This window comes from Peromyscus eremicus, chromosome 13 (assembly GCF_949786415.1).
Source record: "Peromyscus eremicus chromosome 13, PerEre_H2_v1, whole genome shotgun sequence".
In the NCBI taxonomy this organism is placed as follows: Eukaryota; Metazoa; Chordata; class Mammalia; order Rodentia; family Cricetidae; genus Peromyscus; species Peromyscus eremicus.
This window is the reverse complement of record NC_081429.1, coordinates 51,646,936-51,665,672: the sequence shown is the minus strand read 5'-3', so window position 1 is coordinate 51,665,672 and position 18,737 is coordinate 51,646,936. Positions and strand designations below refer to the sequence as shown.

General features: G+C 43.9%; 1 protein-coding gene across 1 annotated transcript in view; it reads right to left on the bottom strand.

Moving 5' to 3' along the window:
- The window catches only part of Trak2 (trafficking kinesin protein 2), a 33,561-nt gene extending 15,040 nt beyond the window's left edge, over window positions 1-18,521 (bottom strand). The window contains exons 1-9 of the mRNA XM_059278865.1: window positions 18,238-18,521; window positions 13,257-13,451; window positions 10,964-11,040; window positions 8,711-8,827; window positions 6,806-7,015; window positions 6,096-6,174; window positions 2,537-2,667; window positions 2,041-2,115; window positions 555-695 (exon numbers count right to left, since the gene is read on the bottom strand). Of these exons, the coding sequence (XP_059134848.1) occupies window positions 555-695; window positions 2,041-2,115; window positions 2,537-2,667; window positions 6,096-6,174; window positions 6,806-7,015; window positions 8,711-8,827; window positions 10,964-11,040; window positions 13,257-13,451; window positions 18,238-18,328 (1,116 nt within the window). The 5' untranslated portion in view covers window positions 18,329-18,521. The remainder of the gene's footprint in view (window positions 1-554; window positions 696-2,040; window positions 2,116-2,536; window positions 2,668-6,095; window positions 6,175-6,805; window positions 7,016-8,710; window positions 8,828-10,963; window positions 11,041-13,256; window positions 13,452-18,237) is intronic.
- Window positions 18,522-18,737: the final 216 nt, after the last annotated feature.

Sequence of the window (18,737 nt, the reverse complement as noted above, 5' to 3'; positions counted from 1 at the left end):
CAGGCGGTGGGTCTAAGGTAGGAGATAACCTCATATGAGTGAGCTGTGGTACACAGATCAAAACCCAATTTCCTTAGCGTTTATCTCACAAACCGCAGCAAGTGTAGACTATCATCTGTGAAAATAAGAGTGATAAGGAAAGTGTGGACATGCAAATTAAAGAGTGATAAGGAAGGTGTGGATATGCAAATTAAAAAGTGATAAGAAAAGTGTGGACATGCAAATTAAAGAGTGATAAGGAAGGTGTGGAAATGCAAATTAAAGAGTGATAAGGAAGGTGTGGATATGCAAATTAAAGAGTAATAAGGAAGGTGTGGACATGCAAATTAAAGAGTGATAAGGAAGGTGTGGAAATGCAAATTAAAGAGTGATAAGGAAGGTGTGGATATGCAAATTAAATCCTGACTAGTGACTGTGTCCGAGGAACAAGAGTGAAGCGTGTGCTCTCTTTTCTAGATCCTCATGGCATCATAATCCACACACCGTCTGGAAACAGTGCAAGCCTCTCTCTCCTCTTTCTTGAAGCACATGGCAGCAGCTTTCCCGTCTCTTACCCCCGTGAAAAGGCCGCCGTAGGCCTGGGAGGAGCAGAAGTGAGCCGCAGGGCCGCATCTGCTCCGCAGCTCTTTGATTTCTTCTTGGGACTCGTGCAGCATCCCCAGGCACTCCATGTTTCTGTCTTGTAGGTCATGGAGCTGAAGGAGGAAGACAGCACACTGACAGTCGCCCCAGACAGCCCCGTTAGCCGCGGACCCCGAGAAGGACTCCCGAGGGGTGTCACTTTGATCTGGGGCCCAGCAGACTGCATAAATATCATTCCAACAAAGCAACCCTAGAGCAAACTCAGCCAAGAGCGTTTCCACGTGAAGCTGCCGGGATCTGAGATGTCTCGGGCAAGTGCTGTAAAACAAGACTTCTCAAAACCTGAAATGCGGCGGGGACAACCAGACTGTCGAGTCAGCAGCTGATGGCCCGTCCCAAAATACCATGGAGGAAACGGAAAGGTGCTACCTCGTCAGGGTTAGTGTAACAGTACATCTTCTCATGAACATCACCCTGAAGTCTTTCAGGGACAAGATCAAGAGTCTAGAAAGTGACTCATGTAATGTCAGAGTGTCCCCTCACCCTAAGGAAGTCCCCCCTGCCTTTATAGCAGCTGGCAAAAGAATACATTTCAGAGTGTATTTTAACTGAGCACGTGTCCAGCTCTTCGGGTCAGCAGGGCTGGGGATGCGCATCTACAATGTGTATTACCCTGCCTCTCATTTTGAGAGACTTGTTAGAGGCTGTCCTCTTTTTTTTTCTTTTCCATGTGCTGCAGAGCCATCCAGAATGAGGAAGACCAGGAAACGTCCGGGATGTGTGACCCACCCAGTCCATGAGGGAAATGCTACCCGAGGCAAATCTGGAGCTGCCCTCGTCATCAGTGTGGTGTGAAGCTTGGCGTGGGGTAGCTCCCCAAGCAGCAGGTCTTGGTGAAAGCTAAGTGCCTCAGCAGAAGGGCTGAGGAGATTCAGGTGTTGATGGCTGCTCTGTCCACACAGGGAGGTTCATTAAATGCCAACAAATCTTAAAATAGAATGGGCAGCTGAGGCGGTGGAGGCACTGGGGAGACCACGGTAGGAGGATCTCAAGTTTGAGGATAGCCTGTGCTACACAGAGAGTTCCATGCTAGTCTTAGGCCACATAGAAAACTCTGTCTCAAAGTTCAAAAGATAAATACACTAAAATAAGGATGGCCATGTGGCTCTCACGTGATCAACTGAGTAGAAACTCAGGGCGGTACCTAGAATCTATTTAAAACTTGCTGTTCCCAGTGAGTTTTATGAATGCTGAACTGCCACGAAGTTAAATCTGGCAAGTACTTAGAAAGGCCGTAAGAGATTTTTGCTTTATTTCTTAGACCTCATTAATTTCATCTCAACTATTTCTTGTTGCTGCTGTATTCCAAATGTGGCAGTTCTCTTCTGTAATTCTTACAAATATGAATGAAACCCCTATTCCCCTCCTGCACTTGGAAGAGGAGAAAGACCTCGTTACCTCCATCGTCAGCTGCCGCTGGGCGTCTTTGGAAGCCTGCAGGTGAAGCCTCAGCTCTTCCTTCTCGATGACATGCTAACAACACAGAAGAGGGACACGTGAGGCATTCCCACAGGGAACGTAACTACTTCTTCCTTTCTAAGACATACTGAGAGTGTCTGTCTGGAGTACAGTCTAAGGCCTATGACAGTGATCCCACCAGAAGCCGACTAAGAGTAATAACATAAGCAGAACACAAACTACGTGTGTTCAGAGGATATGGACCACGAATTCCTCACTGACATCACAACCTTCTCAAGAAAATCTGAGATACTTGTAAAACTACGTGGTACCTCAGAAGTTATTTATGATATTTTAGCAGAGGAGCAATATTAAAAGAACAAAGTAAACCACTGAAAAGGGGGACAGCCAGGTCTACTGTGTGACAGCACTTAGCAGAATGCAGTGCACCAGGACGGTGCTCAGCCGAGCCCGGCTGGTGAGTGAATGCACACACCTCTTTAAGCTTGTGCTGAAGATCTACAATCTGAGACAGCAGGGAAGAGATCTCCTCCTGGTAGCGAATCAGCTCATCACTCTTCCCCGACAGTTCTTCCGTCATTCTGGACATCTGCGCGTTGGTTTCACCTAGGAGCAAAGGCAAAGTTTAGAAACCAACGCCACGGTGGAACTGGAATCAGTGTGTGGCAGCTTGCAGGTCAGATGCTGACTGACGGCAGGCACTGGATCCATGAGCGGATCTGTTGACGTAACTTAGGAAAACAAAGATTCTCTGCGGTAAGCTAGTGCTGGGAACTAGAGACGATGGCGCTAAGGAGAGCGACAGTCTAAAATGGCAAACACGCTAACGAGCTGATTTTCTCATGAAAAAGGTATTTCTGTCAATTTTCATGAAAGGCTGAAGAGAGCGCTAGGTGGATTATGTGTCTTCGCAAGTGCTAAGAGGGGATTCCACGCGTGCCATCGAGAACACTTCAGGGACATAAATAAAATCCCACAAGCCATGAAAGTCAACCTTAACAGGTCTAACAGAGACTTTCCAGAGTGGAGCCACCCCATCTCCATCAGAATGTGATGATGCTACTGTGATGCGTCTGTGGGACACAGACGGTCAGGGACACCCATCAGCCCGAGTGATGCCTAGGCTGACCCTTACAGCCCAGAGCTTTATATGCATGAAACAGAACCCTTAGAATTGGATTCGTGGACTCTTTACATCATAGAGCAAATGTGACATCCGGATACAGCAGAAAAACTACCTTTCACTTTTTAAATTGACAAGGCAGCTTCCTACTGTCAGAGGGTGGCAGCTAAGAATGGAAGGGACAAGAGTGTGGACTATTCCTTTACACTGTGTGAATATACATCAGTGTAACTGGTTTAATACAAAAGCTAAATGGCCAGTAGCTAGGCAGGATTTTGGGGCAGAGAGAATGCTAGGAAGAAGGATGAAGTTTCAGGAATCAGGAGGAGACACCATGAGACACAGAGCAAACAGGACAGGAAGTATGGAGATGAGGTAAACGAGACTTGGGGCAGCAGACAGATTAATAGAAATGGGTTAATTTAAGTTATAAGAGCTAGTTAAAAACAAATCTAAGGTATCAGCCGAGCAGTTATAATTAATAATAAGTCTCTGTGTGGTTATCTGGGAGTGGCTGGCAGGACAGAGCTGATTGGTGGTCCCAATGAAAAACTGTCTACAAATGGCCTTCCAACGTGGGGCACCTACAGCCATATAGGACTTGAGAAAACTTAAAAAAGGTTCTAAACACACAACAATAGGGCCAAACACTGCTTCCTAGTCTCATGTCTCTCGTGCTGGCTACAGTACAGAGATGCATCTCCCAGCAGCTGCCTGCAGGATGGAGCCAGCCACCAACTGCTATGTGCTAGCACCATTCACTAAGCAGAGCAGTTCCAGCAGCTGATATCACAATTTAAGATTCGTCTCATGTGATCAAAAAAAAAAAAAAAAATACAAATGCTCAGGAAAGACAGATCCAGACAGAAAAAAAACCCTCTAAATGGATTATAGTGTGTTTAAAAATACAAATAGGCTTGGGAAAGAAAAGAAAAAGGCACAGATTAAAACATAGTTAAAAATAATAAAGTCCTTAAAAAAGGAATAAAGTAATAAAAAAAACCCAATAACCCACATAAAGATGGGAAATACACAGAGAATCTAGATCCTGTATGTTATTGTGTTATCTTTAAATTTTTTGGCTACAAAGAGACATTGGATTATGAAAGCTGCTAGATTAAACCAACCTATATATTTTACTCACGCCTTTTTTTTTTTTTTTTTTTTAAAAAGATCTATTTATTATGTATACAGTGTTCTGCCTGCATGTAGGTCTGCAGGTCAGAAGAGGGCACCAGATCTCATTACAGATGGTTGTGAGCCACCATGCGGTTGCTGGGAATTGAACTCAGGACCTCTGGAAGAGCAGTCAGTGTACTTAACCTCTGAGCCATCTCTCCAGCCCCCCTATATATTTTAAAAATATCTTGACTTCAAAATGGAAGTCAAAAGATGTGTTGCTTTGGGGGAGAGGTTATGCTTTTATTTCCACAAGAAATGAGAGGCTATGGATTCATTCCAGGCTGATATGGATCAGATGTGATTGGGGAAGACCCCCTGAAAATCCTGGGCTACAGACATAAAATAAACCTAGAAAAACTACAAAACACGTAACATGTATTTTACCTGCTCAAACATAAAACAAAAAAATCATCTTTGGCTAACTTGTGTACAACACACATCGGCTATACTTGTATTAATAAAGATATGTATGCTACCTTCAAAAGTTTATGTATTTTCAGAACAAGGGACCAGATACCAATAAAGATGATCCAGCCTCACAAAATATTCCAGCCAATACTTAACGATTATTTTCTCAAGGTTCCCCCAAAGATTCCAGCACCCTCAGACAACAGGAAGCAGTCTATACAAAACAATGCCCACATTCCCAAAAGATAGATTATGAATGTTTATTAACATTAAGGGGGGCTAGTTACAAGTTGTTATCAATCATAGTTAGAAAGAAAGCAAAACAGAAGAGTTAAATTCAAAAATCTCTTTCTAAAGGAAAAAGGGGGATATAATATAGAAATGATGAGATAAAAGAGTAGATTACTGAATCTACTTTAATTCAAAAAACAACTATTAATTTCAAAATATTTTACATTGGTATGGATTATGGTTTATTGATACAAATTTAAAGTTAATTTTGCTATACTATATGTATGTTTCTTCTCTTGTTTGGGGTAGTGTGCTTATGCAACTCATTAAAAAATGTAAAGTATAATTAAAAAATATAGATTAATAGTTATCTATAATCATCAAACTTACTAGCTTTCTGACTTTAGTGTAATGTATTCCTGCAAACAAAATGAGAGCTTTGGTTCTCTTTTTCCCTAAGAAGTTACAGCTTATTTATAGACAGTCAGTCCTCACTTAGTGATGGGGGCAGCCTGAGCAGATAAAGGTCTTAAAAACACTCATGTCTTAATTAGGTTGTGGGCACAGTGTGATAGTCTGATTTTCAGTAACTGTTATGGTTTGATCCCCTAAGTCTGTGTGGCAGCTTGGTATCTGGTGGAGTGTGGTGTTTAGTGGTGGCGCTGAGGTGATTGACAGGCGGAGCTGAGCAGGAGGAACTTGGGTCACTGGGTACCGCCTTTGGAAAGGATCAACGCTGGTCTCTCCGAGGGAGCTCGTTCCCTAAACAGCAAGCTGTTGTAAACAAGACATCTCATGTGTTTGGCTCCTTCTGCATATGGCCAATTCTATTTCTGCATCTCCATCATGTTCAAACAGTCAGGGGACCTCACCAGGCTTCAGTGCCTGGATTCTCCAGCCACAGAATTATGAGCCAGATAAACTGCTTTACTTGTAAGTAATCCAGCCCAGAGATTTTGTTACAGCGACGTAAGAGCAGAGCAAGATAGAACCATTTCAAACTGTTTCCGTGGAAACCAGAGGTCTAAATTCTGAGGTGGAGACATCTCACCAAACTGCCCCAAAGCAGGACGAACACGTTACTACTTACGAAGTTCTTTAACACAGTCATTGACCAGCTGTTGTTCCTTCTCCTCATAGGTGAAAGTTTCTGTCTTGATATGACAAGCCTTCAGGGGAAGAAAACAACAACCACAGATGTGACAATCTGTCCTAATGAGTTTGAAGCAAAAGCTACAGAAAGCTTTACCATTTGAAGATTACAGTTCATCACCATCAGGTTTAAACTCTCACAAAATATAGGAACAGAAAAGGTCGTCTCCCCCCACTCCCGCAGGGCCTTTGCACACGCCTGCTCAAGCATCTCTGCCTCTGATGGCCCTTCACTCCCCGCAGGGCCTTTGCACACGCCTGCTCACACATCTCTGCCTCTGATGGCCCTTCACTTCCTGCAGGGCCTTTGCACACGCCTGCTCAAGCATCTGTCTTGTTTGATGCATCTCTAGCCTCAGCTAAAACGCCACCTGCTTATGTAGGATGTGCTTGCTTCACGGCACTTCACAAACCCAAAGAAATTTCTAACGTTCTGACATAACCCTTCTTAGCTAGCTTCTGTTAACTACACAAGATGTACACACTGTGCGGCTGCCATTTTATCTGTCCACCTGCTCCGACCCATTTCTCAGCAAGCCCGAGGTGACAGTGGAGGGCTCGGTGGTAACTGGAATGCTCGGACGTATTTCATCTCAGCATCACCCAGACCTGACCTGTAGTGTGCAGGTAAAGGAGAGTGAGCTGCACCTTGGATCGAAGGGCCATGTTCTCTTCCTCCAGTTCCCTGAGCTTCTCCTGCAGCATGTCCAGCTGCAGCAAGCCTTGCGATAAGCTGAAGGACTCGTTGAGCCGAAGAGGCGTGGAGCAGCTGGAATCCGTTTCACTCTCCTCAGAAGCAATGGAAACGATCCGAAGCAGTTCATCTTTCTTGGATAGCTCATGCTGCAGCTGATTAACCTGCACACAAGGTGTGATTAGAACATTCTACACTGTTCACGTGCAATGGAGCTTCTAATTCACGCAATGACTGCAAAAGCACCATATGACTGAAAACACCACAGACGTCTCCACTACATCAGCTGCTAGACAAGTGTGTAAAGAGAGCAGTAACCACTACGTACTCCCTACGCTACCCATTTAGGCCATTAACTCAACAAATGCAGCTTTTTCTAGAGCACATATTAAGAAAGCCAGTTTTCATACACGGTAGAACAGTAATGTAAGAATCTTCAAACTTACAACACACCCTACTTTAAAGCCTATCCCCATGGCCTGTACTTTTGGCCAACTAACTGGGGAGAATGGCGAGCCTTATACATGCTAGACATGAAGTGCTCAACCACCGAGCTATGTCTGCAGGCCTCTATTTTTCAAATTTACTTTATTTCATAGTTTAACTTCTGAGGTGCAGTTTCTTGATAACTCTTCCAGGCTGGCCTTGAACTTGCAGCGCTTCTGTCTCAGCCCCCAGAATAGCTATGATTACAAGCCTGTGCCATTAACCTTGGTGACATCTTGTGTTTTTAAGCTGTCTCTAATTATGCAAATTTTCCCATTATGGATGACCACATTTCTAGGAAATAAATATTTTCAACATAAAGAACCAAATGTATTCATAAAATGTAAACAAAATTAGCTAAAAAAAAAATTATTCCTGGGCATGGTAGTGCTTGCCTTTAATACCAGCACTGGGGACTCAGAGGCAGGTGAATGTCTGTGAGTTTAAGGACAGCCTAATCCACATAGAAAACTCCAGGCCAGTCAGAGCTATATGGTAAGACTTTGTCTCTTTAAAAAAAATTATAAGAAACTTGAAATTTATCTATTTAACATGACAATAAATTACTTATTACATTTTTGATATAGAGTAAATATATTTTTTTCATTTATATATTTTTTGTTTTACCTTTTGTTTTGGTTTCTGAGTAAGAAGCATTTGGGTATTTTAACACCATGTCTGTCAAATAAAAAGCCCACTACCTCTTTTGGAGCTGTTGCTCAGTGGGGTCTCACAGACCCTCAAAGATGACAGGCTGTGGCCACTGCTCTTGATCATTCCAGAACTGGATGGTAAGACCCTATTGCTTGAAGATGCTCTACATACTGGAGTCACTGAGCATGAAGAAATCAAGTTGACTCACACTTGGAAGTTCCGCCCTATTGCTAGTTTTCACAGTGCTGTCAGGTGCTATACACACTACCTTGGCACCAAAGTAGTCATCCTTGTACATAGCTGAGAACCCTGCCACCTACCACAACAACCAGCCTGGCAAGCCACGCCCGCTGGCACAACGGCGGCACAAATATCATGGGAGCAACCGACCACTTTCTGATTGGATTTAAAACTTCCTCCACAAGACGGAACGCACACCTGACAGCATTAATTTAGGGTCAAGATCCCATGGTCAGGTAGGTCACAGGCCTTAGGGGAAGACCTACTAACATTACTCTGCTAAATAGATACTAACAACCTAGAAGTATACTTTCACCAGAAAAGTTTCATTTGCAGTATATGGAAATCTATGAAGTCAATAGGTACTGATGTCATTTACCTATTGTCAATATTTCAGGACTATCCACGGAAATAATTTATCCACTAAATAGGACGTAATTATTATTATTCCCATTCCAAAGGCAAAGGTCAAGGCTTACTTGATCAAAGGCTTGTCCCAGCTGCTCCTCCAGGGCTTCATTCTGCTCAGATAAGACATGGTTCCGCTTGAGGAGAGCCTGCCCAATCCGAGCAGCTAGCTCTAGATCTCGATCCCTCTGTAAAGCAACAAATATACCATTTGAGCATTAAAAAAAAAAGCAGATAGCAGATTAGAAATTCTGCAGTGAATTTTGCTAATGTTAAAAGCAAATCTCTTATAAAGCACAGAGATTCATTTTACGACCCTAATAAATAAATGAACATGGGGCCAGGCACACAGGTAGGGCTTAGTAAATCTTAGCCAAACGGGTGACTATGTAGTTATGAATGCAAGAGGTCACCTCTTGAAATCAAGTAAGGTTTTACTGACATCCAGTCATCATGGCCTATCAATCCAACTTTGTACATATGAGGGTAGGGACTATGGATGTAGCTAAACAGGAAGAGTGTGCTTTTAGTACTTGGGCCTTGTGTCAATATCCAGTGCACCTCCCCTGCCCCCAAATAAAAATTTCAAGTGGATAGAACCTGGGCAGTAAAGCCCAGCCAACACTTGTTGAGTCTATCAAGTACGGCGATGACACAGGCCCTAGCCATTTAGGATATGGATCAGGACAGGGATCAGGTAAGTATGCTGGAACAGTTCCATTTACGGTAGAGGAAGGCACGGCCTAGAGCCTAGTTCACAACTAGTGCAAGAAGCAAGGGTTAGAGACTGGAAATTACCAGGTCACAGGACTCAACCTCGAGCGTGGAGAAGGTAGTCTAAGCTGGTGGTAATGAGTAGGGTTTGTGGCAAAGGCAAGCAACAGGCATTCTTTCTGGGCAGATGGTGATACCGAGCAAGGGTATGGGGAACCCATGCAGTGAGAATGAGGGCCTTACTTGTAGAATGGAAAACTATTAATATACTTTTAGTTGTCACATATGTGAACATGGGCTCTGTTTACATTAATCATTAGATGGATAAAACAAAGCATCTAACTTTTCTTCATCTAATACATGAAAACTGATCATTTCAGGGCAACTTATCTCACTTTAATATAAGCCAAGTGGCATGTATGGAAAGCATTCTAAGGATAGACATGTATGTCAGAGAAGAAGTCTTCCATGGATCAACTCAAACTGAGCTACAAGAGAGAATATTACTGCACGCCAGCTGGAAAAGATTCACCATGCATGTTAAAACTTCCCAACGGGGCTGGAGAAATGCCCAGGGGGAAGAGCATTGGCTGTTCTTGCAGAGGACCCAGGTTTGGTTCCCAGCACCCATGTGGTGGCTCACAACCATCTATAACTCCAGTTCCAGAAAATATGATGCCCTCTTCTGACCTCTGCAGGTACTGCACACACACACACACACACACACACACACACACACACACACACGCATACAAACAATCAGGCAAAACCCCCATACATATCAAACAAACAAACAAACAAACAAACAAACAAACAACCCTTAAAACCCACACAGGCAGATGTAAGCTCAAACAAGGGCCTGCACTGAAAGTACGCAGGAGACACTCGGAACTGCAGGCGTTAACTGAACTACAGCGCTTTCTCCACAGGCAGCCTGGCCTAGGTGAATAACAGCTGGGCTAACTCAGAAGTGACTTTTGGGGGCTGGAAATATGACTCAGCCATTAAGGGTTTGCACTGCCCTTGCAGAGGGTCCAAATCCCAGTTCCAAGCACTCACATTAGGCAGCTCACACCACTTACAACTCCAGCTCCCATGGATCCTGTGCCTTCTGAACTCTGAAGGCATTGCACTCAAGAGCACCCCCCCCCAATTAAAAATAAAAATCAAGTCTTTTAGCTGGGCAGCGGTGGCGCACACCTTTAATCCCAGCACTCGGGAGGCAGAGGCAGGTGGATCTTTGTGAATTCGAGGCCAACCTGGGCTACAGAGTGAGTTCCAGGAAAGGTCCAAACTACACAGAGAACCCTGTCTCAAAAAACAACAAAAAAACAAACAATCAAAAAATCAAGCCTTTTTAAATAATTACTTTATCTTAGGACAAGGAGGTAAGACAGCATTATATCTGCCCATCCATACACATCAAAACAATGAGAGCTTGAGGAGCCATTCTACTTTGGGATGTCACTATATGTCACTTGTTCAGCTCTAACAGTCTTACAGAAAACAATCAGGTTGATCAACACACTTTATCTGTGCAAACAGATACATTCTAAACGATCCTCAAATATCAGGTTTTTATACTGGAGAAAGAAGCGGTCTATTCATACCTCTGCCAGGAGATGCGTAACCATGTCAATGTCATTATAGGTTTTGGTCATCTGTTCCACTCTGTCTGTGCCTAGAACTAAGGCAGTTAAAAACAACTCTTAGAGGCTTTAAGCACATCAGAAAACTTAAAATACTCATAAAAGTATCAACAAAATCCCCAAGTTTTTACAGAAGTCATTCAGGAGAATAAAAATACATAAGAAAACAGAAAAAAAACAAGGGTTTATAGTATACACACCCAAGATAATTATTACAAAATTATTGTCAATTATTAAAAAAATGCACATATGCAATAAGTTGAGAAAGTATCAAGTGGTCACAGGTCAATCAAGTCCCAACCACTTCTCCTCCTAGGGAGGTGAGTTCGGGCCACTCACATTGGAAGGTGTGAGCTGGAAGCATGGATTAAGTTACCTACTCTATACTCAAATCAATTAAAGTTACTGAAGAATAGCCAGGCAGTTGTGGTGCATGCCATTAGTCCCAGCATTTGGGAGGCAAAGGCAGGTGGATTTTTGTGAGTTCAAGGCCAGGCTGGTCTACAGAGTGAGTTCCGGGACAGCCAAGGCTGTACAAAGAAGCCTTGTCTGGAAAGGTACTGAAGAATTATGCTGCTATCACAGAATTGAATTACAAAGTCTTCACAAATTTAGAACTCAAGAAACAAAGAGAAATGGTAATATGAAATAGTTTTCCTTCTGAAATAATTTTCCAGAAAAATATCAACAATCAGTAAGAGCAACACTAATGAACTCAGTATGGTGTATACACAAGATGGATATATGTGCATAGAAAAGTAACAATAATAATTACAGAATAAGAGGCCACGAACTTGAGGGGGTACAGGAGTTGGAGGGGGCTAGAAGGCGGCATGAAAATGTAAACCATCACTCAAGTGAAATTCTTAAAAAAATTAATATTTTTTAATAAACAGAATCTTGAGAGCCTTAATTTAATTTACTGCTGCTATTTAAACTATTAAGGGCAGAAATACATCTTTATTTGATCTTGATATTTCAATTCAAGTTTAATCAATATTTACACCCCCAACACTCACTCCCCCTCTCTTGTACACACACACACACACACACACACACACACACACACACACACACACACACACAGAGTTCTAAGAAACTGCCTGGTTCTAGGAAACTCCCATCCAGAGCAGGTTAATAATTACTATGAAATGAGCATGCAAAGCAATCATTCTCTAACATAGTCTGTCATTAAAAGACAGGAAAGCATGATGGCTTAGCTGGTTAAGGCACTTGTCGCCACGTCTGATGACCTGAGTGTGAACCCTGGAACCCACTTGCTGAAAGGAGAGAACTGATTCCCACAAATTGTCCTCTGACCTCCACACATATATTATAGTACAAGTGCCCCTCCGTACTATAAATAAATAAATGTAATAATAATAATAAAAAACACCTAAGTGCCCACTGGGAAAATGTGTAAGATTTGATGTAAGTCAAATTATAGGAATTTCACAAACATATCAATGATGAGCCCAGAGACTTTTATTATATAATCCAACAGCTACTATGTACATAACATTTTTATACTGAATGGGTAATGGAACAAGTAAAAAAAAATACAAAAAGGAAAACCAGACAAAAATAAACTGGAAATAAGTCTCGGTACTTGGCTCAGTCCTTCATTCTCTACGGATCACTAAGTACAAATGAGGACTCTCCTTGGCATGGCAGAAAGTACTCAGAAGCATGCCTGGAATCCCCGGCACTCAGGTGGAGGCCGCATGATCAGGAGTTCAGACCAGCGACAACACAGTATGTTCAAGGCAGCCTGGGCTATAAAACAGCCTGTCTTTAAAAAGTAAAATACAACGTACTTATGTGCTTAAGGACTATGCTCTTTACGGAAAGACTTAACTCCTGTGACTGTGTTTAATAAAGAAAGCTAGGAACCCAAAAAGCTAACACACAATATACCAAAGTATTGGGATAATAAATGTTGGCAGACAACATAAAGATATCCAATTATAAATAATTGCACGGCTTTGTAAGCAGTTCTATTCTCTCCTCACCCTGAAGAACGTATCAAGTAAAAGACAAAAAAAGTGTAAACAGTTTGCAAAACTTCCTACTCAGTCATAAGCAAGGTAATAGCTCTTCTCCTACACATGACAGCTGCAATCTTCTCTCCCTGTCAGGTCAGGGGAGGTAATGCAGGTAAACACTGAACAATGCAACCACCACCGCCACCACCACCACCACCACAACAACCACCACAACAACAACCACAACAATCACCACCACAACAACGCACTCATGTAGCGGAACGTCTCTTCGGCGAGGACGGGAGAGAGGGTCTCAGATGCATCCTGAGGCTGGTGTGAGGACTGCGCCCAGTCTTGGTTTTCATAGAGAAAGAGAGAGTCGACTCTTAGCTTATACTGTGGCAGCTGTTCCTCCAGCAGGTTTACCAGCTCGACTTCAGGGAGATCCTCATTGGAGCAGACATCTGAGGAGAGAGACCCCGGAAGTGAATCTAGCATGCTCCGTTTACCACGCTGCAGTGAAATTGGCTTTTTGAGAGCGGGAAACCAAGGAAATGTTAGACAAGATCATTCTCCCCTGACTTCTGTGAACGTTTCTAGTGACACTGAGGAGGCCGCTTGAGTTCTCGCCTCGTCTCTCCGAGATCTGAGAAGGTGACTGGAGGTTCCTGACCTCCATGGCGGTTGTGTGAACAAAGTGATAAACTGTGAGAAACACTTACATCTTGGTATTGAAGGGTTCAGAAATATAGGAATAAAAAATTATGAGCTTAAGAGACGGAAACTGACAATGGTCATCAGCTGTACCAGCAAACAGGATTAACCTTTACCTGGGCCCTGTGTGTTTTACGGTGAGCAGCTCTGTCAGCAACCCAAAGGCTAATTTTTCACTGAAGATTGCCCTCTGTAGCCCTGGGGTTAGCTCTTTTCGATAACCCCCTCCCACTCACCACCAAAACCAAAGTTCACTTTTAATGAGTTCTGGTGACCACCTGCTTTGCATTGTCCTGTATCCCCCGCACCCCCCCCCCCCCCCAAGTCAGGAGAAGCTGCAGGTTTGGGCAAACATCAATTACCCGAGTCAGGAAGGGCTGCAGGGATGTGCAAACACCGTTTAGCCGAAACCCTCTAAAACCTTGTTAATGGAAAATTGTAAGACCTAAAAAGCACTTGTCTCTAAAAGTTTAATTTCAGAATTGTGAAAATTCTTTCGTCCATGCCTTATGCTTACTTCTTGCTATAAAAGGGGCCAGAACCCGCCCCCATTGCCACAGCTCAGAACCCCAGACTCTGGCTGTGGTCTCAGCTAGCTCAGAAGCTTCTGTGCCTCGAGGTGACTTTCTTTTCTTTGATTTTTTTCTGGAATAGTTTGCTTCTGGTTTAACAGACTTCGGTGGTCTGTCCCCCATTACTGTGTGACCCTGCGCACAACAATATGATGCCTGGCTCAGGCAGAGGCACTGACCAAATGCTAGCTTTCTCCTTAAAAGTCTTTGTGTGTGCGTCACGTTGTGAGTGTGTCACGCTGTGTGTGTGTCACGCTGTGTGTGCATCACGTTGTGTGTGTGTCATGTTGTGTGTGTGTCGCGCTGTGTGTGTGTCATGTTGTGTGTGTGTCACGTGGAGGTCAGACAACTACATGGGGTGTTTGGTCCTTGGCTCCCGCCCTGTTTGAGTCATGGTTTGTTTTTTGCCAATGTGCACGTGTGCCGGGCTGGACAGCCCGCAGGCTTGGGGACTTTCCTGTCTCCACCCCTCACCTCATCTTGAAGCAGTGGCTACTGCACCCTGTCCCCCAGTTCCGCATGCACGGGTGTGCGACAAGTGCCACGGCCCCTGCGCCCTCGCCCACTGCGCCCTCACCCACGGCGCCCTCGCCCACTGTGCCCATGCCCCAGCCTAGTGCTCTTTATTGTCGTTTTACTACGGAGTCTTTAGACCTTTGATGGTCGGGGTTAATTGTCAACTGGGCAGACTCTACAGTCACCTGGGAGACGGACCTCTGGAACGCCTGTGGGGACTATTTTGATGACACGAATTGTGGGAAGACTGACCCAAGTTCTCGCACACTGTCTCTGACATACCCTGCATACTTCTATCCAGGGCCCAGACTTTCCAGCTGCCCACTGTCCTGTTTTTCAGTGTTAAGATTAGACAGCACATGGGCTCTGGCATCAAATCTAATGTCTAATCTGACTCCTCCATACACTCATGATGGATATTAGACACAAGACTCATCTGAGCCCCATTCCCTACACATCTGCAAAACGAAGAGAATCATTTATTACATCCGGCGTCATACTTGCCACAGTCGGCACCCACTGAATACTGTTGAGGTCACTAGTCTCTCCTCTCACAGGCTGGCTCTGAACATAGTGGGACTTTCTTATGTGTCTCTTCCTGGCTTCCTGTTTACAATATTACCAGCATTTACACCCCCTCAAATCTAGTGTTTACAAAAGAGTTATCTCTTGTAACACAATTAGAATACTAGGGTTGGAAACAGAGAAAGTTCAGCAGGATGACATAACCGCCCTCTCACTTGTAGGAGGTCTGGTATTTCCTTTGTGGGTAGTATAAAGAAACATGCTCTAACTCTGACAAAAGACGTCAGTTTAAGAAAATAAACTCTGCAAGAGCACACTTCTGTTAGCTGGCCTGAACTTACCAAGGACAGTTTAGTAAGTTCCATGCAGAGGCCGGCACTACCACACATCTCCACTCATCCGGAGGATGAGCAGCGGCTCACCACCACAAGAGGAGATGTGGGTCATTTACGCCTTCCTCATAGTTCCGAAGAACCCTCCAGCCTCGGCAGAGCTACTGAGCTCGGAAAACGTAGCCCCAGTTTCTTCTTATTACAAACTCCAAGTGACTCTGCTCACTTTACTTGTTGCACACACATCACAGACTGTCATTCTAACACTTCCGGAAGAGAGCCAACCACAAATAGATGCGGACGAGGTATCCCGGGAAACCAGGGAATGAAGAACACAGGCATTACCCATCATCACATCCTTCAGCGACTCTTCCACATCCTCACCTCTTTCCAGCCACACGGACTCTACTTAGGTTCAGGGGTTCTTTCTGCTTCTCTTAAATATGACTTTAGAACTGGGCTGCCACAAAGACGCTCAAATCATCCTCCACACTGTCATCACAGGACTCCCCTACTTAAGGGTCAAAGAGGTGTGAATTTCATCTCTCCAGAATAAACACACACACACACACACAACTCTACCCCACTGAATACCCGAGAAATTAAACTAATTCTAGACTAGAGAATACTGAATAGTGATCCATCTAACAAAGATGAACCAGCTCTAAAATGAAACCCTTATCACCAAATGATTTATCAAAACAAAACTGAACTCTCTAAGGAAAATCACTTGTCTAGAATATATCAGGAACACAAGGTTCAACACCTAAAAATTCAGTCATAAGTGGATGGTGGTGGCACACACCTTTAACCCCAGCACTTGGGAAGCAGAGGCAGACAGATCTCTGTGAGTTTGAGGCCAGCCTGGTGAGTTCCAGGACAGCCTGGGCTGTTACACAGAGAAGCCCTTTCTCTAAAAATCATCATCCACAACAACAACAACAAAACCCCAAACAAATCTCAAAACGCATCTTGCCACAAAAAGGACAAACTCAATTCATCTGAAATTCTAGCACAAGCAAATTTCATCCAATAGAATTGCAAAAGGGCTGAGGGCTGCCTGGAGCTGGAGCCAGGGGTGGGGATTTGGATGCAGGAGAACTTGCATGGGATGCTATGAAGTCCTAGACCCTGACTGCACCAGTTACATATTTGTCAAAACTCAAGCAGTATATTAAAATGGGGACAGTGTTCTGTACCTTAGTGAACATCTGATAATAAAGCTCAATAAGAAACCAGCCTTGGATTTATGTGGGTTTCCGAATTCAGAAGGTTTTGGACTCGACTTTTAGAAAAGCAGAACTACGCACTGACTGTGTTTTATAACATCCCTAACTGGCTCTGTAGAAATACATTCACTATGTTAACATGTCTTTAGCAAATGTAAATCTAATCCAATCAGACAGTCTAGAAAAGGCTGTACAAGTCAGGCTGTGTGAGCCAATGATTTATTATTAATATGACGATGACGATGACGATGTGTGTATGGTGCATGTGTGCATACACATGTGTGTCACAACAAGCATTTGGAGGTCTGAGGATGACCTTCAGGAGTTGACGCTTACCTTCTGTCCTTGCTGAGGCAGGCTCCCTCACTGCTGTGCTGCACAAGCCAGGCTAGTTGGCCTATGCATCTCTGGGAACTCTCCTGTGCCTCCCCGTCCCCAGAGGAGTGCTGGGATTAGTGTCCAGCTCCTTTTCTGTTCTGTGGGATCTGGAGGTTGAACTTGAGTTGTCCGGCTTAAGTGGCTACTGCATTCCTCACTGAACCACCTCCCTGCTTCCACTTGGTGATTTTTAAAACAAGAACTTTAGGAAAAAAAAAACTTCAAAGTTTTTCAAAAGGATTTATTTACGTATCTATTTTTGTCTGTTTGTGTCTATGTTGAGCATACGTACATATGTGTAGGTAGATGTGTACATGTGGAGACCAGAAGAAGGCACTAGGGTCTCCCCTCTGTCATTCTCCTCCTGTGTCTTTGAGGCGGGAGCTCTTCCTGAATTTGGGGCTGGTGTTCCCTAGCTGAGCTAGAAACCAAGCAATCCTTGGAGGTCCTCTGTCTCGGCTGCTCAGATCTGCTGCTACAGGCAGGACATCCAGTTTGTTATGTAGGTGCTGGGACCCAAACTCTGGTCCTCATGACCACAGCAAGTGCTCTTAACTAACAAAGCACTCTCCAGCCCCTGAGGTTTGATTTTTAAAAATTTATTTATTCTCGTAGATAAAACTTAAGGGCCTACAACTCTGTCTGTATACCCTCCAAGTCCCAAGGGCCTCTGGTGTGCCAGGCACCGTGGTCCGATGCCTGTAGGCTCACAAACACAGGTACACTGCTCTGACACAGTTCCTGCTCACAGGGCCCAGTGGGCATATGACAGTGCTGCATAGACAAAGAACTGCACAGAAGGCGGAGTCTGGTAATGTCATGGAGACCAAGGGACCGAGTGATGAATTCAGCCTCCCCTGAGGCCACCAGGCTGGAAAGGGAGGCTGGGGTGTCACCATGGCAGGTCACACAGGCCAGACTGAGGAAGTATCAGCACTTTGTCTTGTAGGAAATAACACTTCCACATTATGAAACTGAACTCACCAGTGATGCTCTCCGAGTCTCTGTGATTGCTATTCATGAGGTTTTCTTCACCTGGTGGTGATGTGAAAATGGCATGCTGGGGTTGACTCATGCAGAATCCTTTCTTGCTTTGGTTGAAAGGGGCAGCTTTGGTATGAATCGGAGTAAAGAAAATCCATTAAGCCATTTAGGAAGGAAATGAATGCGATCATATGTATATTTTCTGTAAGACAGATTTTCCGAGATGAGTCACGTGACATCTGCAGCTGTTGAGTGTTCTCATGTGATTATCATCCTTGGACAGGCATGGCCTACAACAAAGAGCAGACCAAGTGGTTAGGATCAGCATGCTCTTAATAACAGGACTCTAGCTACCTGCATGCCTTCATTAAGAATGTTTTTCTGTGACATTCATGGCAACATGAGTAAATCTCAATGGAATTAGGCTGGGCAAAACAAATAAATAAATCAGTTCATGATTTCTGATTCCATTTTTATGAGAGTTCTAGAGAAAAAAAATC